General features: G+C 37.5%; 2 protein-coding genes and 1 pseudogene across 3 annotated transcripts; 2 read left to right on the plus strand and 1 right to left on the minus strand.

The window, feature by feature from the left end:
* Positions 1 to 1943: 1943 nt before the first annotated feature.
* LOC131669187 (lysine--tRNA ligase-like) lies at positions 1944 to 4477 on the plus strand (annotated as a pseudogene).
* A 352-nt stretch (positions 4478 to 4829) lies between these two features.
* On the plus strand, positions 4830 to 7306 carry LOC131669197 (pre-mRNA 3'-end-processing factor FIP1). 2 transcript variants are annotated; one of them, XM_058943910.1, is made up of 5 exons: positions 4830 to 5069; positions 5214 to 5751; positions 5851 to 6188; positions 6264 to 6583; positions 6675 to 7306. In XM_058943910.1, the coding sequence occupies exons 1-5, from the start codon at positions 4881 to 4883 to the stop codon at positions 6796 to 6798; spliced, it is 1509 nt and encodes a 502-aa protein (XP_058799893.1). In that variant the 5' UTR covers positions 4830 to 4880; the 3' UTR covers positions 6799 to 7306. The 2 variants fall into 2 exon arrangements, with proteins under 2 accessions (XP_058799893.1, XP_058799892.1); XM_058943909.1 differs by having other exon boundaries at positions 5214 to 6188.
* A 98-nt stretch (positions 7307 to 7404) lies between these two features.
* On the minus strand, positions 7405 to 18758 carry LOC131669198 (pumilio homolog 2). The gene is made up of 5 exons (XM_058943911.1): positions 18362 to 18758; positions 17642 to 17882; positions 17065 to 17455; positions 16759 to 16927; positions 7405 to 16124 (listed from the first exon to the last, which is right to left on the minus strand). Exons 1-5 carry the CDS (start codon positions 18697 to 18699, stop codon positions 15806 to 15808), a joined length of 1458 nt encoding a protein of 485 aa, XP_058799894.1. The 5' UTR covers positions 18700 to 18758; the 3' UTR covers positions 7405 to 15805.
* Between the last annotated feature and the right edge of the window lie 201 nt (positions 18759 to 18959).

Below are 18959 nucleotides of genomic sequence, written 5' to 3' on the forward strand. Positions count from 1 at the left end.
GAATTTTCCCGCGGTTTCTTCGTTCCGATGCAACGACGGAATTCTCATACCAACCTAACTGGGGGGGTCGCGATTCAACCCACGTTGGGTGTACATAGAGCTTTTATATTCTCCATGGTATATATCGACCAGGTGTACCAGCTGTAGCACTCGGTTCTTATATAAACCTAATGCATGAGTCTAAGGAATTGGACCGAACGCACGGTCCGATCCCTCATTCTTTATACATTTTTCAAATGCTACACTATACCTAGTCAAGTAACCGAGTGCGACCTCGGTTACTTAAGACTCCCCTTACCCTAGCCTGCAAAGTGTAATGGACAGTGAAAATAAAAAATATCATTCGAAATATCTCTAATTGAACCCAACCCAACCCAACCCTCCAAAAATGCTCATTATTTTAATTGAATCCCTTCAGTTGTCCCAAAAAAAATTAAAAACTATAATAATTTTTTCGTTTTTTGCAACTGCGATATATTTAGTAATACTTAATATATTTGCAAAGAAACAGGGCAAAAAAATTGAACCCTTGCTCGTTTTAATTGCACCCCTCTTACTTTTTCAAAATTATTAATATATATGTCAAAAACAACAATCTAATTTTATTGTATGTTCTTTCTAAATAGATTATTGGGTTATTGGGTTATTTGGAAAGAACATACAATAAAATTAGATTGTTGTTTTTGACCATAATTTTGACCTTGTTTTTGATATTAATAATTTTGAAAAAGTAAGAGGTGTGCAATTAAAACGAGCAAGGGTTCAATTTTTTTGCCCTATTTCTTTGCAAAAATATTAAGTATTACTAAATATATCGCAGTTGCAAAAAACGAAAAAATTATTATAGTTTTTAAGTTTTTTTGGGATAACTGAAGGGGTTAAATTAAAAAAATGAGCATTTTTGGAGGGTTCTATTAGAGATATTTCAAATGGTATTTTTTTTTTCACAGTCCGTTATACTTTGCTGGCTGGGGTTAGAGGAGTGTATTTTGCGCATGGATATGTGCAAACCTAAGAATTCTTGCTCTCCCAATCCTAACTCTCTAATTCTTTCTCTCTCAATCCCAACTCCTGAACTCTTCACTTCTCCATCCAAATTCCTGAACTCTATTGCTCCCTATCCCAATTATCGAGCGCATTCACTCTCAATCCTAATAGTATATTACTTGTACGTATAATACACACGTACGTATAATACACATTGTAGGTATAATACACATACATGTATAATACGCTTATACGTATATTATTTATATTATAGTATATTACTTGTACGTATAATACACACGTACGTATAATACACATGCAGGTATAATACACATTCATGTATAATACGCTTATACGTATATTACTTATATTATAGTATATTACCCGTACGTATAATACACTCGTACGTATAATACAATTATACATATCATACACTTGTACGTTTAAGACACATGTACGTATAATATACATGCATGTATAATACACTTGTACGTATAATACCGAGAGCAGTATAACACTTATGAGTGTATAATACACATGTACGTATATTACATATGTACGTATAATATACATGTATGTATAAATATATATGTATGTATAATACATATGTACGTATAATACACATATTTATGTATAATACTTATGTATGTATGTAATGTATGTATGTAGTTATCACACACATATTTATTTATTTATTTAGTTATTTACTTATTACAATTATTACAATAGTTATTTAGTATTACAAATGCTAACGTGCATAAGCGGAGATTTCAAAAAGCCGTTTATAACAATGATACTTATATATTAACTTTCTCCCGTGTATCATACGTGTTTATCCGTTTGAAGCTAGTAACACTTTTTACAGCAGCTGATCTATAAGCAGCTTATCTCAAAATACGCGCCAGAAGCGCGAACTTATGAACTAACGAATAGTGTACAATTCTCGTCTGCTAAAGATGGTGGGAAATCAGGAAATCAAATTACCTCATGGTAGAAATGGCCGAACCAGTAGGTGAAAAATTGTCAAAAAAGTGAGTAATCATCGTGGTGCTTTCACGTTAGAACTTGACTATCTAAAGATAACCTACAGCACACTGTATGTTCAAGAATATTTCCTTTCTGTACTACAGTATTTTTCGATCTTTGTTTAACACTTAACTGCTATGTGGGGTAGATTTACCCCAGACAATTTTTAACAATAAATAAAATTTATTTTTTTTTTTCAACATTTTTTTTCAGTATGTGTAACATTAAAAATTGTTAACATGAATATTTTTTTTGTAGTAAAAGGTTTGAAATATACTAGAAAAACTTTTCATAGCAAAATATCTAAAATTCTCTGATTTATTCGATGTTTTTCGGGCTGGGGTAGATTTACCCCACCGAGCAGTTACGTGGTTAAAATGAGATGTGCAAGTTAATAAGTGTTAATAAATTAACGGTTTTTGTACCACCTTGTCGGTGGTGCTATAATTGCGATAATTGTGCTGTAAGCAACGAACGATGTTGGGCATTATTGAAAGAAGCTTGCTAAGAAGTCAAGCTGCTCTGCCGGCTAGCCTACTATACTTGTGTGATGAAACACGTTACAACTTGCGTCATATTTCCATCTGCCAACCTTTGTGTAAACCGTGCGTAAATTTGTTTTTTAAAAACGGCACATTCATATCGATCGCTTACAACCAAGGAGAAGATGTAAAAGTTCAAGTGATGGCCAATGCAAGATTTTATTATGATGAAAGCAAATTTGAGCCAGATAACTCTAAAATTGGTAGAGGTGATATTATTGGTATTGTTGATTTTCCTTGTAAAAGTAAGAAAGGAGAATTGTCAATTATGTCTAAAAGTATAAAACTTCTGAACCCTTGTTTGCACATGCTTCCTTATTTACATTGTGGATTGAAAGATAAAGTAAAATTTTAGTAAAAGATTATTAATAATTAATGTAGACAATCTGAACACCATACTTATTTTTAAAATTGACTTTAGGAAACAAGGTTCCGTCAACGTTATTTAGATCTGATCATTAACAATCACGTCAGATAAAAGTTTTACATTAGAGCGCAAATTATTTCTTACATACGTAAATTTTTGGATGAACTGGGTTTCTTGGAAATTGAAACACCAATGATTAACATGATTGCTGGTGGGACAACAGCAAAACCTTTTATCACGCATCACAACGATCTTAAACTGGATGTATACATGAGGATTACACCAGAACTTTACAACAAAGTAAACATAATAGTTTCAAAACTATATACATTTTCTAATATATTAAAGATAGTTATATTAATTTAATCTTTAATTATCTTAATTTTAAATTTAATTTATTTAAACTCAACTTTTTTTACAGAAGTTAATGCTAGGAGGAATTGACAGAGTTTACGAAATCGGAAGATAGTTCAGGAATGAAGGTATCGACATGACTCACAATCCTGAATTCAACACTTGTGAATTTTACATGGTCTATGCGGATTACAATGATTTGATAGCTATGATTTCGGGCATGGTTAAGTTAACACATAGTACTTATAAAGTAATCTATCATCCAGACGGCTAAGAAGGTGAAGCGGTAGAAATAGATTTTAGTCCGCCATTTAAGCGAATATCAATGTTGAAAAGTCTTGAGGAACTTCTGAATGTTAATTTTCCTAAGGCTTCCGAATTAAATACTCCAAAGGCTAATAAATTCCTCATCGATCTTTGTATAAAGCACGAGATTGAATGTCCAGCACCAAGGACCACTGCTAGATTACTAGATAAAGTATGTGAATATTAATAGTTTAAAAATTGAATTTATAAACAGATAGTTATTAATTAGTTACTAATAATAATTTATAACTTCAGCCGGTCGGCGAGTTCATTGAAGAAAAGTGTATAAATCCAACATTCATTTTGGATCATCCACAAATTATGTCTCCACTTGCTAAATACCACCGTTCTACGGAGGGTCTCACGGAACGATTTGAACTTTTTGTCATGAAGAAAGAAATTTGTAATGCATATACGGAGTTGAATGATCCGTTTGTACAAAGGGAAAGGTATGTAATATTTTTGCGAATTGCACAATTGAGTAATTCTCATTTTTTGAAAAAGAAAATTTTTATTTTACTAAAAATGTATATTTCTAGATTTGAGCAACAGGCAAAAGATAAGGCTGCTGGCGATGAAGCACAATTAGTTGACGATAATTTCTGTACATCTTTAGAATATGGTTTGCCGCCTACCGTAGGTTGGGGTCTTGGAATTGATCGTCTAACTATGTTCCTCACTGACTCTAATAATATTAAAGTTAGTTTGAATTATAATGATATTTATAATTCATAAATATCTGTAAACTAAAACTTATTTAAATTTACTCACAGGAGGTACTGTTCTTCCCGGCTATAAAGCCTGATGATCCAAACAGAAATACGAGAAGAGATTATAGAAGCTGTTAATAATACAGCCAAATAAATTTTGGAAAAAGAATTTTCGTTAAACGTTTATTAACAAACATAATTTATCGTAACATTGTTTTATATTCTTCTACCTAGATAAACGTGTTACAATAAACATAGACTTGAATGTATTTATAATTTAATTACATATATAAATTAAAATATATCTTATATAAATTATTTTCATTTTCCATGATTTTGCGCCTTTTACATTTCTCGAAACACTAAATACGCGTAAGGAGGTAGACAGTGAACTATATTTATGTTCCGACAAGTACCAATCACACGGAACAAGAATATCACAGGAATATTTCCTCAGTGTGGAAAGGCCTTAAGTATCTATACATATATCTCATATATATATAGATTAGATATAGAGTACATCCTAACGCGGACCGGTTCAGTGTCTGTTGCATCGTTGTGGTCTCTGCGGAAGCAGTACTTTGAAAAATGGCGGACGAAAACGAGGATCAATGGTTATACGGCGATTCCGTTGATGAAAAAGATGGTTTCCATGAGAATCCTGACAGTCAACCCGCCGAAAATGAGGCGATTTTTAATCCTAAGGAAGAGCCGCCCTACCAACAGAACGAGGATGCTCAAGATGGTATGGAAGATCAACAACATGAAATGCAGCAGGTAAGCTAACCTTAACTTTTTTGTTTACGCTTGCGTATTTTCTAGCTTTTCTCATACTGTTAGTCACTTTCAGTGTCTAAGTCGTGTTTTTTACTGTGTAATTAACAATCATTATTGACGTTTTTCATTGATTTTTCATTTTAGTCGGTGGAAGACGGAGGTGATACAGGTACTGGGCAAGATGATTACGATCAGGACCAAGAGAACGATCAAGAACAGCAACAGCAGCGAAGCCAGGAAGAGAACTCCATGACCAATGAAATGCAAGAAAATGGCACAAATGATAGTCAGAATCACGAAGATGGAGAGAGATCAGACTCTGACTCAGACGATGATGTACATGTCGTTATTGGTGATATCAAGTCAGCTCCAGCTCAGTACAGTGGTCTGAATATCAAACGTACGGGCAATTTGATTACTTCTTCAACGGGAGGACCAGAGAAGTCAAAACAACAGCCTGGAAAATTTAGTATTGATGAGTTTGAAACTATGGGGAGTATCAATGGCATACCAGCTCATGAATACAACCTTGATACACTCGAAGATAAGCCATGGAGACAACCAGGAGCTGACATCACAGATTATTTCAATTATGGTTTCAATGAAGAGACATGGCGGGCATATTGTGAGCGGCAGAAGCGCATGAGAAGCGAGTCAGGTGCTGGTCTGATACTCAACTCAGGTACTGGTGGACCTGGAGGTGTACCTGGTGGACCTCCAGGATCAAGGATACCACAAGTCACCATAACAAATTACAATAGCAAGTACTCTGGTGTAACAGGGCCGAAGAGAGCAGGCCCACCACCTGGACGTAAGATGGCAGGAACAATAGATGTCATTGGTAGCTCAGGCTTAGGATCAAGGAGAGGTAGCGAAAAGTCACCACCAAAAGAGAATGTAATTCAAGTAATGACTGGTGATAGGAGAGAATATTCTCGTAAGCAAACTGCAGCATTCCCTGATATGAGTGTACCACCTCCTGGTCCACCTTTACCAGCTTCTTTCGACATGCCTCCACCTGGTTATCCAGAACCAGCTCCTTACTTTGTTCCGGAGCCTGATCCCTATTATCACAACAGCTACGAACCTACACAAGACAGGGCTTGGGGTGACAATCCCGTAAGTATGCCTTTAAGCTTTAGTATCTTTTGAATTCGATAATGTTGTAGCATATGAACCTTTTTTTATTTTTAGTCTTGGCAGTCAGCAAGTGTCAACATTTCGCTGGCGGGTGGTGATGATAAAGATCACAAATCGATGGTGCCACCGTCGATGCCTCCAATGATGCGAGAAGGAAGGGACCGAGACAGAGATAGAGAGCGAGACAGAGGCAGAGATCGCGACAGAGACTACGAAGAGTCGATGATGCGCGATCGGGACAGAGAACGTGATCGGGACCGTGATAGAGACAGAGACAAGGAATCAAGGCGAGAAGAGAGAGACATAGAGTCCTCAGCGAGAGACGAAGAGCGTGAACGTGACAGATCACGATCACAATATAGACACAAAGAGAGGTGAAACTTTGGTTTACTTGTTCTATTCTATTTATTTATATTGGATGAAATAAAGGCGATTACTAATCAAACATTAAATGTTGAATTTCAGTCGTCACCGGCATCGCTCTAGGTCAAAGTCCAGGCGTCACAGGTCACGATCAAGGAGTCAAAGCAGGCGTAAAAAGAAGTCAAGACGCTCGGAGAGAGAAAGATCCAAGGAGGAAAGTGAATGAAATGTACAGTTATCAGTTACAATTTTTTTCTTTTGTACGCGCATTTGTAACCGAAAAAAAACGAGTATTGACTCATAGCTGATTATTTTTAACTTTATTTATAGAAGAAATAATGAATGTTAGTTCATCCGACTACATGCTGTCGCAGACTCACCGTTGTTTCATATGTTTATATAAAAACTTTACCTTCTTGTAGTTGTAAGTTAATTAAGTTATACGTGATTTACACAGTGATACTGTGGTAGGTGATCCTGTAATTTGTAAATAAGCGCAGAACAATTATGAAGTAATCACTTTTCCAATAAATATCATTGGACACTGATGAAAGTCTTGAACTTCAATTTTTTCACTTTTATAATTAGTTTTAGTTAGTTTTTAAGAGATCTCTAATCCTGCGTACAGTAGTCTGCGTACTACTCTAGAGGTTCTTTTTTTGCAGAGCTTCTTAATAAGAGTTTGCATGTTAGTTTATAACTTTATGGAGTACAATAAAAAGAAATAAAAATAATGATACAGAGAGAAGTCATTGAGGAACGCACAGGTAAATTATAACAATGAGGGTGTCATTCAATGTATGGTTTTATATCATAATGTTATTACAGAAATGGTATTTTATATAATGAAAAGTAAGAGTAGTTTATCGATAAATCACTCTTGAGTGATGCGATCAACCGATGAAAGCGAAGCTTCATCGATTCCCGCGCACACACATTTTGTTTTCGCTTGTTTTTTTTTCTTATTTATCCTTTCCTCATTTTGCCTTTGCGTCTCAAATTCTTTATTATTTTATTTTTTATTATTTTTTAGTAATCGTCGTCATCCATACATAATGGAAAAAAATGTTACATTTGTACAACCATCATATACATGTTACATTTAGATTATCATTAATTCATTACCAATTTTCTTTAAAAGTGTCGTATGTGTGTGTACGTATCTTGCATATGGATGTTTAATAGTGTGTATGTATTTATGTGTCTGGTGTATGCGTGTAAGAAGTGTGCAAGTGTCGCAAATGCATAGTCTACGTATGAATGGGAAATGCTGATTACAACCTAAAGTAAACTATGTACTAGCGTGGTCATCGTGTTTTTCTTTATTCCCGAGGCGCTTTCTCTCTGTGATGGGACTTTATCGAGGTTATTACATTTTGATATTTTGTGCTTATTCGGTTTATTATTACATAAAATGTAGAACGCAATGTCCGAACGGAAATGGAGTTTCGGGATAGTTGAAGTATTTTTTTATCGGTGAGAAAAATTCGCAGAGATTCGAAAGACAGACAGGAAGTCGGAATTCGCCCGGAAATCCTTTCGACGTAGATCGCCCTACGGATAAGAAGCGCAAGTGACACGTATGAATGACACAATAAATAATAATGCCTAGAGGATACACAATAACGCCCAAGCGTTTCAATCGAAACTAAAGTAGAATGCAATCATCACGTTAATAATCGAGGGAAGATTAAACAGAAGCCGAATAAAGCGAATCGATACATAGGTACACATAATTATATAACGATATATCCACTGTTAAATGATTAATCGTCGGCGATGTTGATCTACGCCTTTTACGAGTTAAATTACGTAGCTAAATCCTCTTTTTTTATATTCACCGGCGACGACGACACGAAACAATTCTAGTTTCCGTCGTATAACTAGACTGAAATATGTATAACTTGATTAATCGATTATTTATAAAGTTTAGTTAGTTAAATAGTCGAGTGACAGCTTTCCAGACTGCTCGGGCTACAGACGGAGCCTCTCTATTTGAACGCTTAAAGTGGACCCTACGACATTAAACGCGTAAAACTGCTCATCCTCATCGCTATTTCCTTTTTTCTTCATCGGTTAGTGTCTTTCCGAAATTTTTGCAGCGGATCAAGTGATCATTCTTGACTCATTTCTCATCGAGGCACGCCCGTTTACGTCTATAAAAGCCTGACTATTTGAACAAATTTTTTTCTTCCCTAAAGACATAGAGGTGAATATGAAGCAAGAGATGGATGCGAATTTTTTCATCGATTGCCAAGAATGAGACTTTCAGTTTGCGTGTGTGTTCTTTTTTAAATGTGTAGTTTTATAAAAAAAGTGCGTCGATCGTTTGAAAGAGTTGGTTACTTGAATGGCAAATGCAATTAGATTTGAATAAAAAATGCACGACAATGAGTTTTCTTACAGATCTATATATCAATAGGAATCAGAATATATAGAAAGATCGAGTGAGAAGTTTAGTGGATCACAAGTATTTTTTCTTTTCATCGAAAAAGTCAGCTTTCCATCGCAGCCACGATAGCTTCTAACGCGATGAGGGCTGCGCAGAGGCAAATTTTTATCTTTACAGTAAAAAAAAACTTTACAACAATATACAAAGTTTGTTCGGCATCGTAACTAAAAGTTTGACAGTGGCGTTACAATCAAGCGGTGCAAAATGGATGATCAAATTGGTTGTGAATTTATTACAACAAATCAGTCGTCGTTTAAGCTGAAAAAGTGAAGTGGCGTGTCTCTGAGCTCGAAATAATGTGTTTTTTCTTAATTGATTTGGGAAAATTTTTCTCGGGAAATATATTCCTCATCGCTTTTGTTTCATCGGATTTTCAACTGTTTTTCTTATTTTTATTACTGTTACATTTATGTTGACATTTTTTGTCTCAGTACCGCCCATTGTAAAAAACATTGTTGAAAATGATTCTTTTTGTGACTATTTCATCGTTTCTACATTCTATACACTAATATACAAATTACGTAATTTATATTTTCATTGCTCGTCCATCCCACTTATTTATGTTTTATTTATTTTTTTTAATTTCCAACAAAACTTTTGTTTGTTGTCTTTATTTTTTCTTTAACTTTCTTATACTTTGTCGTCGGCTCGCATTGTGCTGCTTGGATCACGAATTTGCAAAGTAAATAAATGTTACACTCGGCAACTGTTAATTTTTCCAATGAATGAGTCAATAGTTTTTTTTGATTAAAAAAATCATTTATTACAATGTCATAGTATGCTTTGTTGACTCTTATAACACAAAATTACAATGCACAATCACATACGAATTATCGCCAACATAGTAGAACTTACAAGGCTTTAGTGAAAGAAAAAAAAGAAAAATATTTTTGTAATTTTATTATTTTTTTACTATTTTTCTGTGAGATACAGTGAAAAAAAGACGCAGTTCACGCTCAACGCGGAGATATTTCCTAGGGTTTTATAATGCATATATGTACACACGTTTATCAAGAACGACCTTACGAGCAGAAAGGTAATTTTTTCATGAAATTTTATCGTATAGAATTGGTTGTAGTTTGTTCAACTAATCCATGCGATCTCCGAGGCCCGATGGCGCGCAGCAAAATGCGAGCCAGCGTTCACACAAAACGGATGATCAGAAGCGCACACGAACCAACAATCGCAGACTTAAATGTCATCGGGAAACGAGCCATCATCCCATTCCACGATTTACGGCTGGTGTGTTAATATCAAAGTGCATCGCGCTCGCATCGGCGGATCTTGCAGAAAACTGACAAATGTGTTACGTGTCGTGTCTTATATTCTTACGTATTTATCAAATTTAGCAAAGGCTTGGTACGGGAGGTCCGTTGATGCATAGGAAAGTTGTATGAATCGGTACAAAAATTTGAAAAATCACCTCTCGCTACTTGTCAGTCATCAAGATCTCGCCTTTGCGCCTTGATAACACTATATATACAAGCTCCAATCGATTCTGGATATCGGTATCGACATGAAAAGTTGCCGTGTTGCGTGTACTTGTGTTTGGGTGTGTGTGTGTGTGTGTGTGTGTGTTTGTGTGTGTTGGTTATATGCGACAACGTGGTGCTCGAGGATACAAGTGACTTGATAAGGAGGGGGAGAATAGCGCGCAACTGTACATCAGTCTTTAATATCAGGGCGCACCATTCCCAATATGGATATTAGTCGATTTCTGATTTACAAATGGTCAAGGTTGATTGCGCAATTTCATCGTGCGATCCATCGACATTATCTTGCATTGCTCATTCCCTGTAGTACCCACTCTTAATTTGTACAATATTTTTTTCTTATCTTAGCTTTACTTCAGCGCCATGGCAGTTGAAATCTGGTGGGTCTACGTGTGTAGCGAGTCTATTTTTTTTGTGAGCCCATGAAAATTGCTGTTAGCCAATGTTAATGCCAATGTTATCAGTGTATTTTATGTGTATGTGTGTGTGTGTTTTCTTTCATTATTCAGTACGATTTATAAGTGGGAGGTCGCAGATCTTTCAAGTATATAATACAATCAGCGTGTAATAAAATCATATACAATTGTTACAATATTTAAATATTACTTATTACATACATATCGTCATACCGATTAGGTGTAAGATATAGGTATACATATACAGGTATATATATATATATATTTATATATATTTATATATATATATATAATCAATATTTATAGGGTTACTTATATTTCATTCATTATGATGTAAGAGCCTATAATTCACTTAAACTTCAGTAAGATTCGTAAGATCGACCTAGTGCAGCATTTAAAGATTCAAAATACTACCACTACTGTGAATTCTGTATGAAAACGTAATTCTGTTGATTTAAATTCGCTTCTATAACTTTTACATAAATTTTGTTGAACTCACAGTGCATCGAATCTTACTGTAAAATTCCGGTTGTAAAAAAAAAAGAAAGAATTTGCAAAAACTTCATCAACCTTGTACATTTCGTACCGTATTATCAATTAAAAGAGCTTCGCCTTCAATCGTCCGTTAACAATGAGGCTTTCAATGCTCGACCCACTCTCATGTCGTCACGGCGTACTTTTCTTTCGAGAAGCGAGAAAACAAATCTTCGAAAATAAAACGAACGATAAATAAGAAAACGTCGCGCTGCAATGTATAGGCAAGGTTACCTCTGAACTAATTCTAAAACAACTAAAACATTAAGGAACATAAAAGAAGAGTAAGAATTATTTATATTTTAATAAATATAAATAAAGAATAAGCGGCAGATAGTACGGCGTGACGAGACGAATCAATTCTTTGTTGTTGTGGAAATTTCGTGGTACATTTACTTGCAGCTTCTCGAATTATCAAAAATTACTCAACGCGCAACCAGGCCAGTAAAAACAAAATGGAAAACTAATAGAACGTGAAAGATCACTGAAAGACTATGCGTCTACTTGTTTATGCAACTTCTCTTTCCCTTTTTTAAGTTTGTATACACAGCTACGTGCTACGTCGTTCTTACAGCGCGATCCGCTGTTAATAATATAATCTCACGTGCTATATAAAAAATGTACACTATGTATAATTAAAAATGGACAAGAATTTTATTCATCGTGAAATTTTTCTTTTAAATAGATGGCGAAGACATAGCGTAGTTGTACGGAAACGTGAATATTTAAAACTTTTTTTTATTAAGAGAAAAAAGAAGTTCTGATTGTATAGTTGCTTTTCTGTCAAGAAAATTCTCTATTGTTATTTATAAAGTTTTTCCTTTTTTATGTACTGGCTTGTTTACGTGTCTTATATTTGTATATAATATGTATAATATATAATATGCTTAGCAATTAGTATTAGCAATTATGAATAATAAAGAAGGAGGCATTAAACAAACAATATGTATAAGTAATTATAATATATATCAGAGTAATTATAATAATAGTAATGCAATAATTATAATATAATAATGATAATGATAATAAATTTATAATTCTATTAGATAAGGCATGAGAGATTTAGCATTCGATTGATTTTCTTACAGTTTGTCTTCTCTGAATTTTTTAATGAACGCTCCTTTCGCTTTGTTTAAAATTCGCTCAAAGTTTCGCATTATCGCAAACCCGTCACGAGTATGAAGATGATTACTATTACAAATGATGCGTGGTTGCTCTGCACTTTAATTTACAAATGACGCGCGATTTACAGAGATGAAGGAACTATTATCGTCATTCCTTAAACATTATTCGTAATATGTTCACAAAGCCGTTATTTATATAGAAATTAATTGCCTTCCTCTATCATATACCCTGACAACTGAAATTGATTTAATTTGAAACTCATTTTTTACTTGTTTACTTTTAGTTCACGTATATCCTCTTTTGAGTTGGAATGTCTGTCTGTTCGGCAGTCGATGTTAATTAGGTATCATTCCCCTGCGGGCACTGTGGGGCCCCGTTATAACAAAACAAAAAAAAAATAAAATAAAAAAAAAAAATAAAAAAAAATGAAAAACATCTAAGGAACACTTGTAAAAGCGCATCCTCTTTGAAATCTTCGTTACGCATGTTACACAAAGCTTTTTCTTCGTGAACAAAAAAAAAGTATTATTACAAACTTAAAAACAAAAAATTACGAATTTTCCATCGGAAGGTTAAACGCGTAAGTACGTACAACTAGTCACATAACTTACTGCTTTTAGCGTCCGTTCATTAATCGCGCTATTCGGTTTACCGCCTTAAAAATAAAGAGAGAGAAGATACCTAGGAATTTGTCAATTTGGTTAATAAATCGTTATTTACAATATCTTACAAAGAAAGCTGCTACATTCCTCTTCTTCGTTTTTCTTTCCTCTTATTTTTTAACTTCTCGTTTATTTTGTACAAAATAAGAACGGACCGTTTTGTATCGAGTTGCTTGACACCGTGTGAATGTTTTGTTTATATAATACCTACATTAACAAAATATGATACATTGTAGAAAGGGATGCAACTCGATTTTAACTCTTAGTCACTTCCGACGGTGCTTTTCCGTTTCCCTCAAGGATTGCACGTGAATTATCTCATCTAACAATTTGAAAAATATTAAAAAAAATATGATTTACTTGAAAATGCCTTTTTACAATATAAACAAAAATATTACATAAATACGAGGCTGGAAAATTTCAAAGAGGTTAGCACTTTACCCTTTTTGTCAGTGGTCGTCCATTATAATACAACGAAAACGGCCTTGCAATTTGCGAGTGAATATGGTGAGACGAGAGGGGCGTTTTTTCTTTTATGCACGGAGGGGGCTAATTTACACGCGCATTGTGCGAGCTTGATTTGCTGATTAAAAAAAAACTTTTTACCATTTGTACAATATACAATTGAGTTCAAACACGCTCGAACATGCCACGAACAGTGGCTGTGTGTATATGTATGTGATTGCTGGAGGAAGTTTGTAAAAATTCGTTAGCCGTCACTATTAGTATTATGTTCTCCGAAAATTCATATTTTACAATTATATCGATGTGGGAGGAGTACCGAATGAAAGATTCACGTAGGTTCGTCCGATAATAAAGTTCGGGCAGCTGTGTCGAAACGTAACTCATATTTTATAAATTTAAGTAATTAGAATTATTATAATACACAATATTCACAGAGTCCGTTAAAAAAGGTGGGAGGGAAGAGGGAATTCTTTTAATTTTTTCCATGGAAATTAAAATAACCGTTAATTTGCGGTTCCTCGCGATTGGTTTGAGGGGGTCACGTCGTTTCTATACACATTTCATTATTTATATCACAATTTACAAAATTCGAAGATTTTTTTAATAGGATAAAATTAATTGAAAAAAAATGGCAGGGACGTCGCGCACGTAAAAAAATGCTTTTACTCTGTGATTCTCGCTCAAGTGCATACGAAAAATCAAGAACTGTTAGTGAATTGTCCCGCCTTTTGTTGTTTTTTTCTCATCTTTCCTTTTTCACCGAGGAATTCCCGTACATTATTTTTAATGTCAATTTGTCTGGTAAGCGTAGTCAAAGCATACCACGTTTATAGTATATTGAGTTTTGCATAGTATGTGGATGGTGAACCGTACCTGCAAGACTTGTCATCAAACTAAACCAAAATGCCTAACTTCTGCTTATTTCGCAGCATTTTTTTATTAAAACCCGAATAAAATGTGTTCTGAGGATATCTTTGCAGTCGGATCGGAGCTGTTCTCGACTTGGCTCCCATATCAAACACTCGAACTTTCAAGCTACCAAATACCATTAACTTTGTTTTTATGTCATTGACTATCTATCAGACATTATTTAATTAACTGAAATAATGGTGAACTGAGAAAAACAATCATTAAAATATTGTAAAACGTTGAAGGTGAACTTCGGACACGGTTTGTGTCAATTAGGAAATCATAAAAATCAATTGTACAATAAACGTTAATAGTATTCGGTATTTTTTTCGTACCAAACCATTTTCTATCTTTGCGCGCACATTGTACGCGAAATTTCTGCTATTCTCATACAGAAGCAGGATATCTCATATACGAAACGTACATCATATATCGATCAACATACAACAATAAATGCATGCAGCACTATGATCTATTCTAGATGTCATCTCATGTTTTATCATCTAAGCAATGGATCTTAGCTTTTGCTATTGTTATGTATTTTTCGTATTTTAACTTTATATGTTGTTTAAAAACTGATCTTAAATCTTTTTTCTTTCTTTTGAAAAAGTTGCGCTTTTGCTTTTGAACTACTGACGCCGCAATAATAAAGTTGCTAGTATTCGTATATAGATCAACTTTAAAATCATGCAAAGGTACAAACCTACCGCAGATTTCAAGGTTGAAATAAATTCAGATAAATGACAAACATCCTAATCATGTGCGTGTCGCTCGACTCAAAATCCTACGTATCTGAAAACATTTAAAACTACGTTGTTGCTTTTGTTATTTCTCATTATTTCCAATAATATCAAGGTTAAATTCACAGCTAACGCCTAAAATCCACCTTGAGCACACGACTCTCTAAACTGCCAAGCTACAGCCTTGAAAAGTACGTCCCGACGCCTCCATATGTTTAATCTAAGTTTGCAATACGCTTGGACTGTCTAGTAAAAATTCCAATGAAAAAAGCTTAATCGAACGTCGTACAATAAAAAATCCTGCAACTGCACGTTAAATTCTCAAAGTGAGGCGTCGAGAGCGACGTGTTACTATGTTTGTTTGTTTGTTTGTTTTATTTCGCGTTGTATCGGGTGATGGTCTTGTTTCGTGATTGGACCCATCAGGTGGTTAGCCTTTAGATGACCTGGGTCGATTGTTGAGTCGAGGTGGTAACGGAAGCGGCACTCGAAGTCGGTGGACCGATGGGTCCAAGTTCGCTGGCACCAGTGGCGCCAGTAGGCGGTGTTGCCCCCACGCCCATGGCGTTAGCCGTCTTCATGAAGAATTTCTCGAGTTTAACAATGATGTGCTTGCCGTATGTGTACTTGCGTAGACCGGCGAGGTGAGGTCGGATCTTGTGCATCAGGATCTTGCGCTGCGCCGGTTCCGCCACGTCAATCATCTTCTGCACGACGTAGTTGGCGTACTGGTCTTTCATCATCACATTTAAGGCGCTATTCCAAACAGAGAGGTACATGGAGCAACGATTTAACTAGACTATCTTTCGATTATCGATTCGCAAGGTCTCGCGTCAAATGCTAAAGATTTTTCTCCGAGAAGTTCATCAAACGGCTCTATTTCTGGTCAAGCCACGAACTGGTTTGCCAATCACTATTTTCGTAATACCTTACCGAACATACTACAGTAACCGCCTAATTATTTCCGAGGCTCGGTCTATTATTGGAAAGAATACGGTTACCGCGTGATTGACGTTTCTCGCGTGTAATAGGATCATAACTTTGAGCCAAGAGCTTTGGTCGCGGAGGCGGAGACGGTGGCGGTGGCGGTGGCGGCGCGAGAGCGACAGTTCAAAGCTTTGCGCGAAAAACAGATCTAATTTCCCGTTGGTCGCTTCACGCGAAAGTGCTAGTGCAACTGCGAGCAAGCAAGAAAGAACGAAGGAACGAAGGAGCGAAGGAGCGAAGGAACGAAAGAACGAAGGAACGAAGGAACGAAGGAACGAAAGAACGAAAGAACGAAAGAACGAAGGAACGAAGGAACGAAAGAACGAAGGAACGAAAGAACGAAAGAACGATAGAACGAAAGAACGAAAGAAAGAAAGAAAGAGCGAACTAAAAAAAGACTGACCTATCGTTGAAACCGCACACTTCCTCAATAAGAACGGCCCGTTCTTGCCTGGTGGCATGAGTAACGCACTTCTCCACGACGTTGCTGGCGAACTTATGCTGGGACAAAGCCAACACTTTGCCCCGTACACTGGTAATGAGCTGAGCCTTATCCTCGGGCTTTCCATGTTCTGTGGGCGCGAGCGGCGGAGGGAATCAAGAGCAAAAGGGTTAAAGGAGAAATCGATGACGACAAGCCTATACGGCTCTTGTTTATAATTAGAAGAGCTCGGGGCGTGCCGAGGCGCGCCAGACGGCGGCAACCTACCGAGTACGTGCTGGATAACGTAGTTGCCGTATTGATCCTGTATGAGCTGGTCGGTGGCGGCGTGCAGCTCCTGCAGAATACCCTGGGTCTGTTCGGGCGTGCAGTGTTCCAGAATGCGCTGGATCACGCGGCAGCCGTAAGGGTGCGTGCTGAGCGAATGCACCTGACCAGCGAACGCGCCAATGATGAACTGCAGGGCACGTGGCTCCACGCACTCGATGCACTTCTGCACGACGTGGTTGCCGTTCTGGTCCTTCACGCACTTGAGTACGTGGCCGTCGAGCTCGCGCACGATCTCCTGCTGTTGCTCCGGCCCGATAGACTCGAGCGCTTTCTGGATCACACGGCAGCCGTACATTTGCAGCGCCAGCGGCAGCACGTGCCCGCGAACCTTCCCAAACAAAAACCAAGTCAAATCAGTTGAGCTTCGGATGTGCGCGCGAAAAGACGCTCCAATAGACACATCAGAGAATTGCCATTCCAATCTCGAATCATATCTAGCGTCAGCTGACACGCATAACTCATCACGCGAGAGAGAGAAGGTTAAACTAAGATAAGATGTTATCGGATGACAAACCTTCTGTGCGAGCGTGGACTTCTGCTCGGGTGTGCCGAACTCGAAGAACTTCTGGATAACATAGTTGCCAAAGACGTCGGTCATAAGAGAGTAGGCGGACGCTAGTATCTCCTGGAACACCAGCTGTTTCTCGCAGGTAGAGGCGCGCTCGAGCTTCTGCTGAATAAAGCGGGACCCGTGCTGGTCCTGACTGAATTCCACGATGTGGTTGGCCAAGTCGCGCAGCTGCAGGCTTGGGAATCTGCATAAAATCGATTCGGACCTTTCCTTATTATTCCTACTTTCGGTTCGTGCGAGCAGGCCTTCTCGTGGCCAAATGAGCAATTTTTTAACCGACGGGTTTCGATTGGAAATCTATACGAGTGCGCACAATTGACACTGACCTCCTTACATCAAACGTCTGACGCTTTAGGCGCATATCGCATTTTCGCCGCTGCCGGCGTAATTTCATGCTAATTTTACGACTCCGCTTACATTACAACATCAAGCTGTGCTCGCACGCTAAAACTTCGTTACTCGACAGCTTTTTACGGCCGCTGATCGATTCTTTTTCTTTTTTCAATACCGTAACTTACCGGCAAATTTCATGCCTACATTTCCACGAGTTCCGGATAAATACGAGATCGCAGTCATTCGAAAATACCGCGGCGATGCTCGTGACCGGTAAAGAGTGAACCGAGCTCGGCTCGAGGAGCCCGGAATGCAAGCTGCAGCTGTTACCTGTTGTTTCTGAAATCCTCGAGAAGCCTGGATCGTCCGCCAGTGCTCTTGTCGCCACCTACGCCGGCGGCGCCGCCTCGTCCTGGTTTGCCGACGAGGTTAGGGAAGAGCGAGCTGCTGGATCCGAAAACGCCGTTGGTCGTGAGTGCGGGCACGGCGCTGGCGCGGAACTTGGCCTCGGCACCTGGTGCGGCGCTCACGCGGTTAGCACTGCCCACTAAGCCACCCAGCGACCCGCCGATTGACGGGGGCGGCGTTAGCGACAGTCCTAGGGGGCTCGGCGACGCCGTCACCGTGCCTGCGTTCATCGGAAACTCTGCTTCATTCGACAAATTCATGCAATATCGTTAGTTGCTTGACTTTCGCTCGGCTTTCGTAGAATCATCGGTCGAATGAGGGATCGAACGAGGATGGGGCAAGTCGGGGCGTGCGAGAGCGAACTTATTTGCATCGACAGCATAAAAGCGCAGTGAGAGACGGAGAGAGAGATAGAGAGATAGAGATATAGAGAGAAAGAGAGAGAGAGAAAGAGAAAGAGAGAGAGATACGGAGAGGGGCGGATAGGGGGGGGGGGGGGGATGATGGTGCGTTGCACATT

The sequence above is a fragment of the Phymastichus coffea genome, unplaced genomic scaffold (genome assembly GCF_024137745.1).
Source record: "Phymastichus coffea isolate CEN01 unplaced genomic scaffold, Cenicafe_Pcof_1.1 PCOF00087, whole genome shotgun sequence".
NCBI lineage: Eukaryota > Metazoa > Arthropoda > Insecta > Hymenoptera > Eulophidae > Phymastichus > Phymastichus coffea.